The sequence below is a fragment of the Bathycoccus prasinos genome, assembly GCF_002220235.1.
Source record: "Bathycoccus prasinos genomic : Chromosome_3".
In the NCBI taxonomy this organism is placed as follows: Eukaryota; Viridiplantae; Chlorophyta; class Mamiellophyceae; order Mamiellales; family Bathycoccaceae; genus Bathycoccus; species Bathycoccus prasinos.
This window is the reverse complement of record NC_024006.1, coordinates 705,972-722,229: the sequence shown is the minus strand read 5'-3', so window position 1 is coordinate 722,229 and position 16,258 is coordinate 705,972. Positions and strand designations below refer to the sequence as shown.

General features: G+C 49.4%; 9 protein-coding genes across 9 annotated transcripts; 4 read left to right on the top strand and 5 right to left on the bottom strand.

Annotated features, from left to right (window-relative positions):
* Positions 1-19: 19 nt before the first annotated feature.
* On the top strand, positions 20-1,934 carry Bathy03g03780 (predicted protein; the record flags this gene model as incomplete). Its single annotated transcript, XM_007514371.1, has 2 exons — positions 20-1,741; positions 1,881-1,934. The coding sequence occupies 2 exons, from the start codon at positions 20-22 to the stop codon at positions 1,932-1,934; spliced, it is 1,776 nt and encodes a 591-aa protein (XP_007514433.1).
* A 330-nt stretch (positions 1,935-2,264) lies between these two features.
* Bathy03g03770 (tRNA (guanine-N(1)-)-methyltransferase) lies at positions 2,265-3,845 on the bottom strand (the record flags this gene model as incomplete). The annotated part of the gene is made up of 1 exon (XM_007513881.1): positions 2,265-3,845. The coding sequence occupies one exon, from the start codon at positions 3,843-3,845 to the stop codon at positions 2,265-2,267; it is 1,581 nt and encodes a 526-aa protein (XP_007513943.1).
* A 371-nt stretch (positions 3,846-4,216) lies between these two features.
* On the bottom strand, positions 4,217-5,998 carry Bathy03g03760 (predicted protein; the record flags this gene model as incomplete). Its single annotated transcript, XM_007514401.1, has 1 exon — positions 4,217-5,998. One exon carries the CDS (start codon positions 5,996-5,998, stop codon positions 4,217-4,219), a length of 1,782 nt encoding a protein of 593 aa, XP_007514463.1.
* A 167-nt stretch (positions 5,999-6,165) lies between these two features.
* Positions 6,166-7,683, bottom strand: Bathy03g03750 (unknown protein; the record flags this gene model as incomplete). Its single annotated transcript, XM_007514023.1, has 1 exon — positions 6,166-7,683. One exon carries the CDS (start codon positions 7,681-7,683, stop codon positions 6,166-6,168), a length of 1,518 nt encoding a protein of 505 aa, XP_007514085.1.
* Positions 7,684-7,988: 305 nt separating this feature from the next.
* Bathy03g03740 (predicted protein) lies at positions 7,989-9,158 on the top strand (the record flags this gene model as incomplete). The annotated part of the gene is made up of 2 exons (XM_007514137.1): positions 7,989-8,179; positions 8,483-9,158. The coding sequence occupies 2 exons, from the start codon at positions 7,989-7,991 to the stop codon at positions 9,156-9,158; spliced, it is 867 nt and encodes a 288-aa protein (XP_007514199.1).
* A 163-nt stretch (positions 9,159-9,321) lies between these two features.
* Positions 9,322-11,439, bottom strand: Bathy03g03730 (DNA topoisomerase VI subunit B; the record flags this gene model as incomplete). Its single annotated transcript, XM_007514269.1, has 1 exon — positions 9,322-11,439. One exon carries the CDS (start codon positions 11,437-11,439, stop codon positions 9,322-9,324), a length of 2,118 nt encoding a protein of 705 aa, XP_007514331.1.
* Positions 11,440-12,292: 853 nt separating this feature from the next.
* Positions 12,293-12,899, top strand: Bathy03g03720 (centrin; the record flags this gene model as incomplete). Its single annotated transcript, XM_007514032.1, has 2 exons — positions 12,293-12,301; positions 12,414-12,899. The coding sequence occupies 2 exons, from the start codon at positions 12,293-12,295 to the stop codon at positions 12,897-12,899; spliced, it is 495 nt and encodes a 164-aa protein (XP_007514094.1).
* Positions 12,900-13,116: 217 nt separating this feature from the next.
* On the bottom strand, positions 13,117-14,541 carry Bathy03g03710 (predicted protein; the record flags this gene model as incomplete). The annotated part of the gene is made up of 1 exon (XM_007514321.1): positions 13,117-14,541. One exon carries the CDS (start codon positions 14,539-14,541, stop codon positions 13,117-13,119), a length of 1,425 nt encoding a protein of 474 aa, XP_007514383.1.
* Positions 14,542-14,781: 240 nt separating this feature from the next.
* On the top strand, positions 14,782-16,245 carry Bathy03g03700 (unknown protein; the record flags this gene model as incomplete). The annotated part of the gene is made up of 1 exon (XM_007514173.1): positions 14,782-16,245. The coding sequence occupies one exon, from the start codon at positions 14,782-14,784 to the stop codon at positions 16,243-16,245; it is 1,464 nt and encodes a 487-aa protein (XP_007514235.1).
* Positions 16,246-16,258: the final 13 nt, after the last annotated feature.

Below are 16,258 nucleotides of genomic sequence, written 5' to 3'. Positions count from 1 at the left end.
TCATCCTTTTTGTTATTTTATGAGCGAATACAGACAGTTCTCCTCGTCGTCGTCTTTGTTTTCGCACGCGTCGACCAGAGATGACGAAGTCACCACGGGGAACGTCACGGACGCTTTTCAAGACAAAACAAAAGACGTCGTCATCGTCGGTGGAGGACCAACTGGAATCGCGTTACACGCCTTGTTATCCTCGTTCGATGTGAAAAACGTTCTCCTAATTGAGAGATACTCGAACGGGCCGTCGAAACATCCGAAAGCGCACTTTATCAACAGAAGAACGATGGAGATTTTAAGGGACCGAAACGCGTTCGGATTTGGTGAGAAAACAACCGTCGCTTCGCGCGTTAGAGAGGAAATGTCGGATGTCGTAAATTGGCGGCATTTTAGGTACGTGACTGGTATCCTAGACGAGAAGAACGAAGAACTCGGGTCTGTGGATCACTTTGCAACAGAACGGATGGAAGTTGGGGAGACGACGGCGTCGACGGAAGGAGTGGCGCATTTCCCGCAGCACCGGTTGATGCCGATGTTGTGGGAAAACGCATTGGAGAAGGCGAAGAAGAGGAGGGAGAATGATGACGACGATGATGATGACGACGCGTTCGTGAGAGGCGACGAGGTTGTTCGAGTAGAGAGGGTGATGCGTAGTCGTAGCGAAAAGAGTTCGAGTAGCAGTCGTGGTGGTAGTAACAATAGGTGCCGAGTGACTTTGAAATCAGGCAAAGTGTTCGAGGCGAAATACGTCGTCGCGTGCGACGGGGCGAGTTCAGTCGTGGCGAGAACATTGAATAGTGGGGGTATAGAAACGAAGAAAAAAGGAAACAACAAATCTTTCCCGACACAAACGTTAGGTAATATTCACTTTGTCAGTCGTTCGCTGGCGAAGAGAATTAAAGAGAAAAGTAACGAAGCGATGTTGTATTTCGTGTTCAATAAAAACATCGTAGGGGTTGTCGTCGCGCACGATTTGCGCGAGGGAGAATTCGCGTTGCAGTTGCCGTACCACGCGCCAGTTCAGGATTTTAAAGAAATGTTTACGAAGAAAAAATGCGAGATGTTTGTTCGAAACGCGATTTGTGGTGGTGGTATTGATGTTGGTGATAAAAATGGCGTTACACTTGACGATATCGAAGTACTCGACGTAAAATCGTGGACGATGGACGCGACGGTGGCGAATGTCGTAATTGACGAAGAGCGAGCGCCGAGAATTATCCTCGCCGGGGATGCCATGCACGCCTTCCCTCCCGCCGGTGGTTTTGGCATGAACACTGGGATTCAAGATGCGCACAATTTAGCGTGGAAACTCGCCATTGCGATACAAAATGAACGCGATGACGACGCGTTGTCCTCTTCGCTGCTCAACTCGTACGCAAACGAACGAAAAAAAATAGCCTCGGAAAACAAAACGTTAAGCGTGAGCAATTACGAACGCGTTTTAGAGATACCAAGAGCTTTAGGTTTAGAACCTCGCGCGCTCGATGCGCTCGTTTTCGCATCCAACGCGTTGCCCGTGCCCCAAGCGCTGAAATCGTTTGCGTTTGAAAAAATCTTGAGCGCCGGACGCATGCAAACGGTGCTTCTCGAAAACGATAAGAAGAATCCATTGGGAGAGTACCGTCGCGAAGCGGTGAAACGGTTGTGCGGCACCTCGGGAGAGACGCTCAAGTTGAAATTTCTCAACGAGGAGCTTGGATTTTCGTACGCGAAAGGCGTCAAAGCGACAAATCCGAACGTCCTCGCCGTGGGGAAACGCATCCCGCACTGTGCGTTAATAAACGCCGACGAAGGAGGAGGCACTATCTCTACGATCGATTTAGGTGGTTCAAACAGCAACTTCGAGTGCCAATTCTTTGCGATAACGTCGTCATCGGTGAACGTAGACGAAGATGCTCTGGAAGAAGCTCGAAAAATGTTACCTAAAGGCGCTGCATTAAAACTCGTCGTCGTTTCATCGTCGTCAGACAAAAAAGACGAGAAGCAGCCCAAAACGACAACAACAACGAAGAAGAAAGGAGACAACGGCGGCGACAACTACGCCATCTACACCGACCCATCGAACGCCGCGTGGACGAGCATCCTCGAGGAATACAACGCCAAGAACACATCGAGAGCAGACGACGTCGCAGAGGTCATTCTCTGTCGCCCAGATGCGCACGTCGCCTTCGTCGGCAGTTTTGCGCACCTGCCGAACGCCGCGCGAGACGCCACCAGAGGGCATTTAATAGTCAGGTAGAGACAATAGGAATAGTATATTATGTATTAAACTAACTAGGCGAAGAACCAAACGCTTGCTCTTCGGTAATCTGGAACGAGACGCACACCATCGCTTTGTTCGGCGCAACGTCTCGAACCTCGAACACTTTCGCATTTTTAATCGGACATCCCAAGTGACCTTCCGCTCGAGAAATGACGTCTCGATCGGTATGTCCTGGCGGTCGAAACGCGTAGGCGTGTACAGTTGGGAGTTTTCTATTCTCCCACGTCTTTCGATCGAACGAGTGTTTGAGACAATCGAGAAACTCCACCGCGGTGGCCGGGAGGTTCATGACGATGTGATCGAATGTCGCTCCGCTTGGGGGCACAGATGTATTCTTTGCCTCCTCCCGTGCGGTCATTGTCGACCAGTTTGGTTTGGGTACCGACGTTTCCTCTAATCTTTTGCGTTTCTTTTCTGATTTCTTCTTCGTGTTATTATCTTCGGTTTCTTTCTCGTCCTCCTCGTTTCCTTTTTCGTTCGCTTTTATCTTCTCTCGAAATTTTTTCAACTCTTGCTCGTACGCGGAGAGTTCGCGGGCCCACATCTCCTCGGGCGCATCATCACTGCTCTTTCCCGCGGCCGGTTCTAACAACGATTTGATGAACGCTCTCGCGTCCATGTTGTATAATTTCACCGAGTCTTCAATCTTATTCAATTTCACGTTCTTTTGCATCATCTCGAAACAGTCCGGGTTCAAATCGCTCGCGTAGACTCGACACCCTTTCGTTTTCACCGCTGGAACAACGAACGGCCCAACCCCGGCCATGGCATCTACAATCACCTCACCTCTCTTAAACTCCACGTCCACCAACCGTTTATGTTCCGTTTCCAACCTCGAATTCCAATAGACTTTACCAAAATCAACCTCGAAGGAATACCCGTGTTGCTTCACCGTCGCTTTCAAATCCGCGTCGCCGTATAACAACTCCCAATTCGGCACTCGAAACATCGAATCAATCGCGCCTACTTTATTCACTACCGTTCGAATTCTCGAATTCTTATCCGCGATAACTTTCGCAATCGTATATTTATACGGTAAAAACTCTTCTCTCAAATTCACGTGTGCCACGTGCCCCACCTGTTCAAACGCGCTCGGCGTCTCCATCCCGTCTGGCAAGAGCTGTTTCAAAACGTACTCCGCCGTGTGATATTTATAATCTAACGTAATCCTGTGCTCTTTCACGACCCCTTCGTTCTCTTCGTCATTTTTGCCATCACCACTCACCAACGAAATTCCAACTTCGTCCTCTAACCTCTTCCTCACATCCTCCGGTAAAAAATCCGCCACCGCTTTCGCCGCGAAGCTCTCTCGCTTCAACAAAACCAATCTCTTCCTCTTCTCCGGATCTGTCTCGTCCAAAACCACGTCTTGTATTCCTCTCTCCTCGAGCGTAAAACCTCTCAAGATTTTCGTCGCTTTCGAGACTTTCGTTCGATCGATTGAAATCGCATGGACGAGGTACTCGCTCTCGAATTTTTGGTAGTCGATTTCCACATTTGGTGGTTGGACGAGCGAATGCCTCGGTAAAAGGTCGTTGTTGTTATTGTTATCCCTCGGGCCAATCGCCCCCGACGGCACGCTGCTCATTGAAAAAGAGAGACTTCTGTTTCTCTTCCTCCTTATTTGTATCGGTCTTTGTGCTGCCTTCGTGGCCGTCGCCGTCGTTTTTGTCGTCGTCGGGGACGTCGTTTTTGGCGGTGAAAATTGATGATTTCCGAATCGAATGTGACGAAGACTTTTGCGATAATAGGAGAGAGAAGAAGCGGCGCAAAAAGCGCAACGCCTCGTGGTCAAAGAAATCGTCGTCGAAATCGTCGAAATGAGAGAGAGCGAGAAAGAGAGACCACCGTTCTCTCTCTTTCTCTCTCTTAAATGATGATGACTTTTAGGGGAAGAATTTGTGAAGGAAGTTACTATACAATTAATACTACAACAATGTCATCATCAATCTGCTTTGATCAGTCGCTGCTCCCCAAAGGCCTGGCCATCTTGCTCACTTTACTACTTTTCACCTCACCGATCGCTCTCTCATCCATCTCACCCAACGGCCATCTCGGTTTTAACCGCACCTGAACGTCTCGGTCCTTTTCGTCTTTCGCAAACGCTTCGCTGTTTCTCGGGACGGGTTTTTCCACGCCTAAGGCTAAGTTGAGTCTTTCGATGCCGGCCCAGGCGACCATGACCCCATTGTCGGTGCACCAGGAAGGCTTTGGGAAGACGACGTCGATGGAATGGTTTGCACCGATTTGGAGTAACTTTTTTCGGATTTTTTGGTTGGATGCGACGCCGCCGGCGACGACGAGGCAGGTTGGCGAGACGCCGTCGGATTCCACCCATTCCAAAGCTCGTGAAACGCGGTCTTCGAGGTGCGTTACCGCGGCGGTTTGGAACGCGTGCGCGATGGCGGCGCGCGTTTCTCGGTTTTCTATGCCGTCCCAGTTTTCGGAAGGTAACACTTTCTGTTCTGGTATCGACTCGTCGACGACCGCACCGAGGTGCTTTTCGATGGCCAATCGGACGTTGGTTTTCAATCCGGCGAAACTGAAATCGCACGTTTTGCGTTTTCGCAACGGGACGGTAAATCTGATTGGATTCTTCACTTTTTTTCTAACAATTTTCTCAAACACCTCGTCCGTTATGTGCGCTTCCTGTTCCGTTTCCTTTCTGCACTGTTCTCGTCGCGGTTCTAAAACTATCTCTTCGTACTCTTTGGCTAACTTTTCCAACGCCGGACCGCCGCCGCCACCGACGGGCAAACCGAGAAGTCGCGCGGTTTTATCGTACGCTTCACCTATGGCGTCGTCTAACGTTTGACCTAATATGGTGTATCTCCCGACACCTTCTACTTTCAACAGCACGTTGTGCCCACCACTCACGAGTAACGCGACGAACGGGAACTTCGCAACCCCCCCATTTTCTTCTTCTTCTTCCTCCTCGCTATTCGCGTTCCACTCTTCCTCCTTCACTCTCGCCACCAAACAGTGCGCTTCCATGTGATGCACCGGAACGATTGGTATCCCGTATTCCCCGCTAATTTTCTGCGCTTTCCTCACCCCAACTCTCAAACACATGGACAACCCAGGACCCACCGTCACCGCCACCGCGCTCACTTGCTTCCCGATATCCGTCACCCCGGCTTTGCGCAAACACTCCTCCACGACATCATCGATGGCATTTTGGTGCGCTTCTTTCGCTAAAGTTGGTACCACGCCGCCCCAATTTTCGTGTATGGACACTTGCGACTTGATGGCTTCCGAAACTACGTGGCCGGATTTCGTGACAATCGCGCACGCGGTGTCGTCGCAGGACGTTTCGATGCCTAAAATGAAGGCATTTTTGCCTCCTTTTAATTGGATGGCGTTTTTAAGGAACATTTTCTCCTCTTTGGTTGTGTAGACGCCGGCGTCGGAAACTATTCCTTTTTGATCGATTCGAAGGTGTTTCATTTGCTCCTCTTTTTCCTCGTCCTCCTCGATGGTGGTCCCACGCGCAGAAAAGCGAGCCGCAGTAAGAGCAGCAGCATAGCGGGGAAGTCTTTTGGAATTCGCTTTTCGGGAACGAACGAATTCGCCGCCGGAAAAACGGATGCTTTTAGAGGAAGAAGACGAAGAAGGAGAGGCGTACATCGCAGCAATACTTCGCGTTGTTGTTGTTGTTGTTGGATTTACTGGTAGCGCGCGTCGTTTTGCCGCCGCCGCCGCTGCTGCTTCCGCTGCTGAACGCAAAACGCGAGGACGCATTTACTGAAGATTTTAGAGGTGTAATTTTGACTCTCTCTGCGAGAAAAATGAACGCGGAGTCATCGAGTGCTTTTGATGATGCTTTTGAAAGTGCGAACGTGATGATTATGCGATAGTCCTATTTAAAAGCGCTTTTGTGTTTTATTATTATCAACATAATCTTCATCTTAACTCGCGCCGTAGGAACAAATGGTATTATTCGTCATCAACGCTTTCGCTAACAAAGCGTCTCGTTTCGAAGTGTTCCAGCTATCGGATAACAACGCGAAGTGCGCTTTCGTGGCGGGGTTATCGTCGTAATACGCCTGAGATACCGCGAGCGTTTCGTCCTCGGAGTTCAAAGGTCGGTATCCAAACCCATACGCGTGAATACTTTCGCACAAACCGGAGAACATGACGTTGAAGAGTAACGCGTAGTGGTCTTGGGTTTTGTACGTGTCCGGAATGTCGTCGTCGGCGCCTAACGTGAACCAGGCATCGCCCATGTCTTCTTTTTCGTGCGCGGCGGCTAATACGCGGTTCACGAAAAACCGAAAATCGAAGGTTTGTAAATCGGAATCGTAGTTCCGTTTCGTCGCGGATGGAAATGGTCTGTTCACCCACAACACCGGTTTCCCGTCGTGCGCGTTGACGCCGTCCAACTCGCCCTCTTGGTGCTTCTCGTCCTCGACGATCCAAAATTTATCCGGAACCCACCCATCTCTGACCGCTGTTTTCGAATTCACCGGTCCAAACGGCGTGTAACTATCGTCCGCGTTCGTTTGCTCCCCAGTCGCGTAAATCACGCTCGTCTTCGCGCCTAAATCGTTCTTAAACTTTTCGTTCGGCATACTCGCTAGTCGAATCACCGTGTCGTGTTGATCAATCTTTGGTCCCATGTTCATCCCTTTATAAATAGCCGGTCCGACAATCGCACACGTTCCGAACGATTGCGGTTTAACGCTCACTGCCCCGCTAAAACCACACTGAATCGTTTCCAACGGACATCTTTTCGCGTTCGAAAACACCATATCCAACGCCCTTCGTCTCGATCTCCCCGTCCCCGCGAACATCGCCTCTTCGTCCGATGATATCCCGTTCACCATCCCATTCACTCGATTCCCTTCTCTCTTCCCCAAAATACCGTCGATTTCATTCCCATCCTCGTCTGAAAAAGCGATATCGTCCGTTTCGTACGGCGCTTCCGGCATCGCGCACTCGCTCGGAATCCGTTCCCACGCATACCCCCAATACCATCGCAACTCCGCCGGCGAGATATCGAACCCGGCCCACGGCGATTTTTTATGCGTATCTCCATTCGGTGACGACGTCCTCGTCGTCGTTTGCATCGAAATAATCGCGATTGACGCGATCAAAATCCCAACCGCGAGCATCGACACCACGATTTTCCTCCCGTAAAACCTCCACAGTTCTCTCAAATCCTCTTTCAAGGTTGGAGAATCCATGCCTGAACTCTTTTGCATTAAAACCAACGGCGCGGCGTCGTCTTCGATCCAGTTCCCGTCCGCGTGGCCGAAATACCCGTCTTGGTTGAGCTCGTCCAGTGCGGATGATTTTCGGCTTCCCATGTTGCTTTTCTCCTCTTTGTCTTTGTCTTCTTCTTTAGTGTTGTTGAAAGCATTCGCCGTAGGGATATCCTCCATCGGGGCGAACGCTTCAAACTCTTCCGCAATATCACCACTCATTAACACAGTATAAAGTGGTATTAAAACAAGAACAAGAACAAGATTACGATAAAAACCACCACTACGACTAACGATATAAATGCGAAAATCACAAACAACAACACCGCGAAACGCGCGCGAGTACGAAGAGGTTTCGCAAGTAAGCGCTGCGCTTTCCCCACAACGGAGAGAAGCTTTTTTTTTGTGTTTAGGGTTTTGAATAAAACCCTAAACTAGAGCTTTTGCCTTCATTTTTTCCCTCAAATGCGACAGACAAAACGTACGTTTCGCGCGCGCATACTACTACTACTACGAATACTCATAAAATGATTCCATCGCGCACATCCCACTCCTCCTCCATCGGCCCAGGCGTCGTCCCGAGAGGCGCGGACCCCGCATACGACGAAGAAGTCAAACGCGAGTACGATTTACGGAAAAATATACCTCATCTCGGGAAAGGATCGAAAGGGAGACCGTTCTCGATCGATCCCAACGTCGGGGTGATGACGAGGACGCAGTGCGTTTTATTCTTCCTCTTTTTCCCGTCTCTCGATGATCTTTTGTTGTTCTTCGACGCGACCTCAGTAAAAGCGGTTCGTTTGGCCGTTTGTTATGCTTTATGCGCGCGTGGTGAGAAGGGAGAGAGAGATTTCTCGAGATCTCTTCTCACGAGTGTTCGTTCAAAGGACGAATGAGACGACGACGCGGAAAAAGCGGAGACAACGTAATCTTTCAATACTCGTCGCTTTTGTATCATTTAACGCGCATAAAACCGAGTAGAAAACTGACCTCTCTTTCTCTCCGATTATTACAACAACAGAACGCCGTACGTGACCGGCACGTCCGTTCTCGCGGTCAAGTACAAAGACGGCGTCTTGATGGCGTGCGATACGCTCGCGTGCTACGGGTCGACCAAACGGTACAAAAGCATTCAACGGATGAAACTGGTCGGGAAATATACAGTTGTTGGGTTTACGGGAGAGTTATCGGATTTTGATTACATTTCAACCTTGTTGGACGAGTTGGAGATGACGGATTTCTGTCAAGACGACGAGTGTCCGAGAACGCCGAAGGAGATTTATAACTACCTCGTTCGCGTGATGTATAACCGACGGAACAAGTTTGACCCGTTGTGGAACTCGTTAGTTATCTCTGGGTGGGATTACGTGGAGAAGAAACCATTTTTAGGGTGCGTGGGGATGATTGGGCAACACTACGTGGACGATCACGTGGCGACGGGGTTCGGGAACCATTTAGCGAGACCGCTGTTTAGAGAGAGTTGGAAGGAGGAAATGACGGAGCAAGAGGCGGAGAAGCTTCTGAAATCGGCGCTGTTGAGTTGCGTGATGAGAGATAAGCAGATGATGAACAAGTTTCAACTTTCGAAAATTACCGCGGATGGACCCGGGGAGATTTCCGAGCCGTTTGCGATTGACACGAGATGGGGATACGAGAACTACGTCAATCCGACCAAGTACGCGCCGGGCGCTTGGTAAGAGGAAAAGAGGAAAAAACGGCGTCGTTAGTAGTGGTGTTATAGAGCTCTGTATACATGTATAACTTTAAACATATTAGTAGTGTTTGTTTGTGATCAATATTATTAACGGTCTAAATAGTAGCTAAAAATATACTTCTCTCTTCGTACTTTACGTAGTATTATTAGGCAATCAGTCGCGCCTTCTTCAACAATCGAAACGCGACGCCGCTTTCTCCCGGACGAAGCTCTGGTTCGTACTCGTGCGCAAAACTACTGAACGGGTTCAAAAACACGTCCTGTTTTAACCCGTCTTTGTTTTGTTGCATGGAAAATTCCAAAGCTTCTTCGTTATCGATCTTTTCCACGCACTCTTCTAAACGTTTTTGTAAAATTTCCGCCGTGATCTCTCGCGTTCGCGCTTTTTGCGTCGCTTCCTCCTCCCACTGAACATCCACCGGCCATAACATTTCTTTCTCGTCGTAATTCCTCGCTCTTTCGTGAGGTAACGTGTCCGCATCCGCAGCGGACGCTATCATGGTAAAAATCGCGTTACAACAATCCGGCACGTATTTCGTCAACGCCTTCTTCCTCGCGCGTCGATCTTTCAACGCTTGCGCGCGAACGATTTTACCTCGCAGCTGCGCCGCGCACTGTTTGATAGCTTTATCCACTGCCTCGGCAATTTCCGCGTTTTCGTCTCCAATGTATTCTTTAGACGTACCTTTGAATGGAATTTTCGTGGATACTATGGAAACGAACACGCCAATCTTGTCGTTGTTCTTGTCGATCTTATACGTCGTCCAATTCAAACGTTGTACGCACCTCGTCGCCACGTCGGCGCCGCCTTCGAACAACAACGGAATTCGGTTGGCAAATCGAAAGACGTTGAACCCGGGTTTCACGTCTCTTCCACCTAAACTCACGCACGCTTCCACAATCAAAGGATGGCCTCCACACGCCAAAGCTGGAGACGCGTACGACGCGATCCAATCCGGGCCGAGTTCTTTCATGACCCCTAAACGTAAGTTATACTCCCCCGCGGGGGATAAACACTCTCCGCTTGGATCTGAAAATCTCGCCGACGCTAACAGCTGTTGAATTCTCGCGCCTTGCTTGTCCGAAACGTTCTTCGGGTGCATGCTGGCGGAAAATCCCGCCCCTAATTCTCTCGACAATCGGTTCGCGTGCTCGCGGTTGATGCACGTAAACTCTTTGTTGAAAAAACCACTCAAAGTCTTCTCTCTCGTATTCGACAACAAATCTTTCACCAACAACTGATTCTCTTTCGCCGCGCTCGGGTGATACTTTGTCGCTCTCGGTAACGGCGGCATAACCTCCGCTCTTCTCGCAAAGTGTAACTGAATGTCTTGATTCCTAGCCGCAGCGCTCCCAGCCGCGTGCGAAGAGATGTACCGAAACCCAAGCGCCGCGTACGGGGTCACAATCGCCAATTGTCTCAAATACGCCAACACGTACTGTCGATGACTCGTCCAATTTCCCTCAATCGTTACGGACAACTCCGCGCCGTGCCATTTCGTCGTGTTTGGTTTCTTCTCCTCTTTGTGCACGTTCGGGGCGTTCTTCTCGATGTCGATATCCAATACGTATTCCGAGACGAAATTCTGCCCCGGCTGCGCGCTCCTCACTCGAATCGGCAACCCGGTCGTTTGCTTCGACCAAATCAACGCCATCTTAGATCCTAAACCAAACTTCCCTCGCGTTTGTCTCACCCCGTACTTCGTCCCAGACAATACTCGCCCCAACATGTTCGGTATGTCGCTGTGTTCCATACCTTTCCCGTTATCTTTCACGGTGATTTTAAAATACGACTTCTTCTCTTCGCCTTTCGAGGAGTTCGCGTTCCCGCGACCGCCTCCTTTCTTCCCTTTGTTCGCATTCGCCGCCGCCGCCTTCTCGAGTTGCATCTCCACCTTCGCTTCTCTCTCCAACCGTTTCGCTCTCGCCTTTTCCGTCTCAAAATCGTCGTATAAAGTATCGTCTTTCCTCACGTGCGCGTCCAATCCAATCATCGTCTCGTACTGCGTCAGCGTCACCTCTTCCACTAACACGTCCACTTGCGGCAGAACCCCGATGTGCTCCGCCGCGTCTAACGCGTTTTCGATGAATTCTCTCAACGTCGTGTATAAAGATTTCCCCGCGTTTTCAAACCCGGCGATGCCTTTGTTGTCTTGGAAAAATTCCGCCGGTGACTTTTGCTTCAAGTTCGCGTCTCCTCCTCCTATTTGTCCTCTTTCTCCTCCTCCTCCTCCTCCCGTGGTGGTGGTCTTCTTCGGTGGCATTTTTTTTAGATGTTTCTTCTTCTTCTTCTTCTTCTTCTTCTTCTATCGATGATGAAAGTGATGCGCGGCAGAAGAAATCGACAAAAACGCGCGCCCAAACCCGCAAATCTCTTTTATTCTTTCTCTCTTTCTCTCGAGTTGTTGTTGTTAATAACAGTGTCGTTCTCTCGTCTCGTCTCGAGATGATGATGATGCAATGGGGAAACAACGAACGAACGAACGAAAATTCAAAATTACGCGCTCTCTTTCTCCGTCCAAACGACACAACAAAAGCACAGCAACAGAAGAAGATAAAAAAAAACGCCAACAAGTTCCTCTCTCCCTCTCAAACTTCTCTCTCAAACTTCTCTCTTCTGTTCCGCGTGTTTTTGTGTGCGCTATGTATAAAATCACCTCACAAAACACAAAGAGATTTTTAGAGAAATGTATGTGCGTGTGAACGTGGAACGTGAAAAGAGCAAAAAGAGCCAAAATTTTTGAATTTTTTTCGTTTTGGCTGCCATTTTTGATGTTTTTTTTCGTCTCTTCGTCTCTCTTCACAAAAAAAAGAAAATTTTTCTCACTCCAGAGAAGACTCAAAATCTCAACCTCTTTCGTTTGCTTCGCGCGCCTCTGAATACACACACACACGTAAAAGACCATCATCATGGTAAGTTTTGCGAGGACGACGATAGAAAAGACGACGACGATGCAAGTGTTGTTCTTTTTATTCTTTTCGTTTTTGTTGCGTTCATCTCTCTCTCTCTCTCTCTCTCTTCTTTCTCGCGTGATTGAAGATTTTCTTATAAATCGGGGAAGAGAGTCAACGGACTTTTTCTTCGGCTCGTTCTTCCCCGTCAATTTTTAAAATGTGATGTCTTTTGTGCGTGTGTTTGTGTCGCGCGCGAAAGATAAAACGGACGAGCGATTGATTGCGTTTATGTTTGTTTGTGTGTATTATATACTGACCCCAAAACGTTCTCTCTCTATTAAAGGCGAAAAAAGGCACCACTTCATCTTCATCCTCGACAGGATTAACCGAAGAGCAAAAACAGGAAATCCGCGAGGCGTTTGATTTATTCGACACGGACGGCTCGGGAACGATCGACGCGAAGGAGTTGAAAGTCTCCATGCGAGCGTTAGGATTTGAACCGAAGAAAGAGGAAATCGCGAAAATGATGCACGAGGTGGATAAAGACGGATCGGGGACGATTACGTTCGAGGACTTTTTAAAACTGATGACGGCGAAGATGGGCGAGCGAGACGGCAAGGAGGAAATATTGAAGGCGTTTAGACTGTTCGACGACGACGATACCGGGAAGATTTCGTTCAAGAATTTGAAGAGGGTGGCGAAGGAGTTAGGGGAGACGATGACGGACGAGGAGTTGCAAGAGATGATCGAAGAGGCGGACAGAGATGGAGACGGGGAGGTGAACGAGGAAGAGTTCTTTCGCATAATGAAGAAGACCGCTCTGTTTTAAACGTAAGAAGAGAAGAAGAAGAAGAAGAAGAAGAAGAGGAGGATTTTTTGTACTTTAGACATCTTTATATATACATATTTACGAGAGAGAAACAAACGTTTACATAGCACGCGTATAGTCTGTAATGATGACGACGATTTACATAATTAAGAGCATATACAATACTTTCGTATTATTAAATACTTTCGTATTATTAAAAAATGTTATTATATTATCATCATTTGTTCTTGCTTCCGTGGACTCTCAATCTATACACGCACGTCCACTTCGTGTTACCGTGGTTAGAGTCCACGGAGAAGCGCACGCGATCGGTCGTGCCGACTATCTTGTCCTCGCTAAACGTGAACGTCGTCACGCCGTCCGCGTGAGTCGGGTCAAACGTAAAGTTTCCAAACTCCTCGTATCTCCACGACATTTTCTTAACATCAACGTAGTCATTGTTGGTATTATCGTTGCTATCATCGCTAGTACTACTCCTCGTCGTAACTTTCGGAAACATCCCCCACGCGCCTAATTTAACCTCTTTCGGCGCGGACGATCGATCATACGCAATCAACGGGTTCACGTGTTCCAACGTAAATCCAGACACCGTAATTTTCTCCTTCAAATGCACGTCCACGTACCCTTTCGTACCTCTTAAGGCTAAACAATCCCCAGGCGGTTCTAACGTTTGTTTCAACAACCACTCGTTCGATTTCGGGTGCGGCGCCGCTTTCCCTCGAAAGTACATCAACATCGCGGTAATCGGCCCGCTCTCTCTGGCGACCAACGGGGACAACGTCGAGTGTTTCAACACCCTCCCGCCACCGTGCACGCTGGCGTAATCCACCAAACCCGTCTTATCCGCCAACATGTGCGTCATTCTTTGCATGGACGTTTGCGTCGACACACCTCTCTTCGCTAACTTCAACTTCACATCCTCCAAATCCGCTCTCAACTGCGCCGTCGCTTTTTCAATCTCTTCGTCCTTCGCCTGCCACGGCGGCAAAGACGACGAAGCGTGTTTCCTCTTCCCCACGCCAAACCAGGATCCTTTACTATTCTTCCCGGAGCTCCCTTCATACCACGCGTCTATCGTCTTTTGCATCGCAAATTCCCACGGTTTCTCCTCGTTCACCACTTTCTTCATTTCGTCCATCTCTTTGCGCTGCGCGTCCATTTTTTCCTTCATCTTTTGCACTTCTTTCCGTATCGACGGATCCAACTTTTCAGTTGTTGTTGTTGTTCTCACTCCGGATCCTTTCACGATTTTCGCGACCGTTCTCGCTTGCAGAAACACACCAACACAAACGAACGCACACGCGAGCGTTAACACGACCGCGGTTGAGATCGATCCTCCATCGTGTCGACCACCATTCCGTCGATGAATTTTGAAATTCGAAGTCGTGTTCCTTCTCGTCGTTTTCCCCGTCGTGGTGTCGTCGTCCTCCTCTTCCTCTTCGTCCTCTGAATCTGGAGCCATTAAATTCGGCGGAGGCGTCGGTGTTACCGAGGACCTTCTGTTGTTCGCTCGTTTTCGTGTCGTCGTTTGTCCTCCGCGAACACCCATGAGTGTTATTCTTTGTGTCTTTGTAAATGGTGCCTCGAAGCCGCTCTGGGGAAAAAAAGTGAAGCAAATGGAATGTGCCTGCACAATCTTCATCGCGCGAAAACATGCACAAAAAGACCATCACGTTTCTCGCCCGCGAGTGATAAAAAAGAAGAAGTGCCTCTGACGACGACGACAACTTTTTCGAGGATGACGAGAGATTCTTCCTCTTCGAAAGCGTCAGCCTCTTCTGCGACCTCAAAGTGGTTGAAAGAAAACGGGTGGCGAGTGAATGAGAAAAAGCTGACGTTTACTACGACATCGAGAGACACCATCGAACGAGAGATTTTGAACATGGATTTCATCGAAGAGGAGGACGATTCAGAGGACGAGGATTCAGAGGACGAGGAGAGGGTATTCTTACCGTCTGTGCCGAATAAAACGCAGGAAGGATTGAAACGAAATTTGGAAGGTCCATTCGTGTGGCAAATAGTTGACGCGAGAGACGTATCGCAAGCGCGAATGAACGACGAGAGGAAAGCGAACGAGTTAGATTTTGACGACTTTGAGGAGGACAAAGAGAAGAGCACGAATAGTAGGAGGATGTTGAAAGTGACCGCAACGGATGGGTACTCGGAAATTGTCATTCTGGAAAGACTTGGATGGTCGAGCGTAGAGCGAGCGCGAGCTCGATGGGAACGACAGTTGACGCCGGGGACGAAGGTTTTGGTGAAAGATCTGAACGAGGCTACTTCTGGGGGTTCCGCTCTCGGGAGGACGAACGAAGACGTGGTTTTCGCGGATACCGACGCGAATTTCCAAATTCTCGGCGGCCAAGTCCAGAAATTGAAGGAGAAGTTTGAGAAGAAGATGCGGATGAAAGCGGCGAGCCGGTTCGCGGACGACGGGTTTTCCTTGGGAGATGTCGGTAAAGCGCCAAAGTTTCAGCCGTTCGACGACGAGACGTGGAAACAGTTCGAGAAGGAGAGGAAAGTTAAAGAGGAAGAATTGAGGAAGGAAAGAGAGGAGGCGGAGAGAAAAGAGAAGATGGAAAGAAAGGAGAGGGAAAGAGCGGCGAGGAAAGAGTTGGAGAGGGAGCGACGACGCGGTCGCGCGGGAGAGCGCGAGGACGACGACGACGACGACGACGACGAAGAAGAACAAGAGGAAGAGGAGATGCAACCATCGAGAGCGAAACCGAGGCTTCCTCCGAAAAAAGGAGCAGTCACTGGTGCACCGTCGACACCTTCTCAGCCACTACCTGTCGCCGCATCGAACCAACAACAAAAGCAACGAAGCTCGAAACCAGGAAACGCGCGCGGATCGAACGACGAAGAGAAGAATAACGCAAACGCGCTAGAAAAAGAGAAAGAACAACACGAAATCCTGGCGAAAAGAGAGCGTTCCAAAATTCTCAAACTCGCACGGGGACCTCCTCCGCCGCGAGAGGACGACGACTTTCGAAACAAAGGCGGCCGCGGAGGTCGCGGCCGAGGCCAACGAGGCGGAAAGGGAGACCGCGCCGACGAGACCGAAGACGACTCCCGCGAAACAAAAACGCTCACCTTAGACCAACTCCGAGCAAAAAAACTCGCCGAAAAGCTCGATCGCGAGCGGTTCATCATGCCTCTCGGTTCGATCAAAGCGTCGGAGGAGACGATGAAAACGGGACGCTCGCAGTCCTCCGAAACGTCTAATCGAAACCAACAAAAACACTCGCAGAGAGAATCGCAGAACCTCGCAGCACAAATATTCAGCTTCGCCAGACCGACTCAAACCTCCGCGGAAAACGAGAGAAAGGAAGGCGATTCGTATTGATTAGAGAGCGATT